Source organism: Poromitra crassiceps, assembly GCF_964638095.1.
Source record: "Poromitra crassiceps genome assembly, chromosome: 2".
In the NCBI taxonomy this organism is placed as follows: domain Eukaryota; kingdom Metazoa; phylum Chordata; class Actinopteri; order Beryciformes; family Melamphaidae; genus Poromitra; species Poromitra crassiceps.
Genome location: NC_139624.1, coordinates 70,087,435 through 70,088,276, shown reverse-complemented (window position 1 = coordinate 70,088,276; position 842 = coordinate 70,087,435). Strand labels below are relative to the sequence as shown.

The 842-nt window shown below is 54.0% G+C and overlaps 1 protein-coding gene across 2 annotated transcripts in view; it reads left to right on the top strand.

Annotated features, from left to right (window-relative positions):
• Nucleotides 1–296: 296 nt before the first annotated feature.
• The window catches only part of flncb (filamin C, gamma b (actin binding protein 280)), a gene marked incomplete at its 5' end in the record, with an annotated part of 245,336 nt that continues 244,790 nt past the window's right edge, over nucleotides 297–842 (top strand). For both annotated transcript variants that reach the window (XM_083654345.1, XM_083654344.1), the window contains one exon: nucleotides 297–675. In XM_083654345.1, the coding sequence (XP_083510471.1) occupies nucleotides 297–675 (379 nt within the window). The remainder of the gene's footprint in view (nucleotides 676–842) is intronic.

Sequence of the window (842 nt, the reverse complement as noted above, 5' to 3'; positions counted from 1 at the left end):
GCAAACAAGCAGATGAGCCGCCCTAAAGGGAGAATACACGGATTCCTTCATTGGCCAGGACACTAACCGGAGCGCATGGTTTCACAGCTTCAACTTTCTCATCGTTTCTTAACCCACTTCCTCTCCTCGTTGAAGTTTGTCACTCCCAGCGGGCTTGGCACTGCCGCGCAACACGTTCTTTCCTTCTCGCTCCCCTCTCTCTCCTCTCCCTCTCTCTCTCTCTCTCTCTCTCTCTCTTCTCCTTTCTTTTCGTCCCGCTCATTGTGGTATAAAAGGGGGGCACGGGAAGCGGCGACATGATGAGCAATAACAGCTACTACGAGCAGCAGCAGCCGCAGTACTACCAGGGCACCAACAACAACAACGGGAGAGGAGAGGAGGAGATGCCGGCCACCGAGAAGGACCTGGCCGAGGACGCGCCCTGGAAGAAGATCCAGCCGAACACCTTCACCAGGTGGTGCAACGAGCACCTCAAGTGCGTCAACAAGCGGATCAACGACCTGCAGAAAGACCTGAGCGACGGCCTCAAGCTGATCGGGCTGCTGGAGGTGCTCAGCCAGAAGAACATGTACAGAAAGTATCACGCCAGACCCAACTTCAGACAGATGAAGCTGGAGAACGTGTCCGTCGCGTTGGAGTTCCTGGAGAGGGAACACATCAAGCTGGTGTCGATAGGTGAGTTAGTGCGCAACGGGCGCCGTGTTGGACACTTTACGCAAACATTACGCGCTGCCATCTCCAGCTGTGTCTCGCCAAAAAGTGATTGCCTTGTATCGCTAAGTTTAGCCTATGTCTAGGGCTGTTTTTCCCCCAAACCTGGTTCAAACAGTCATAACATTCAA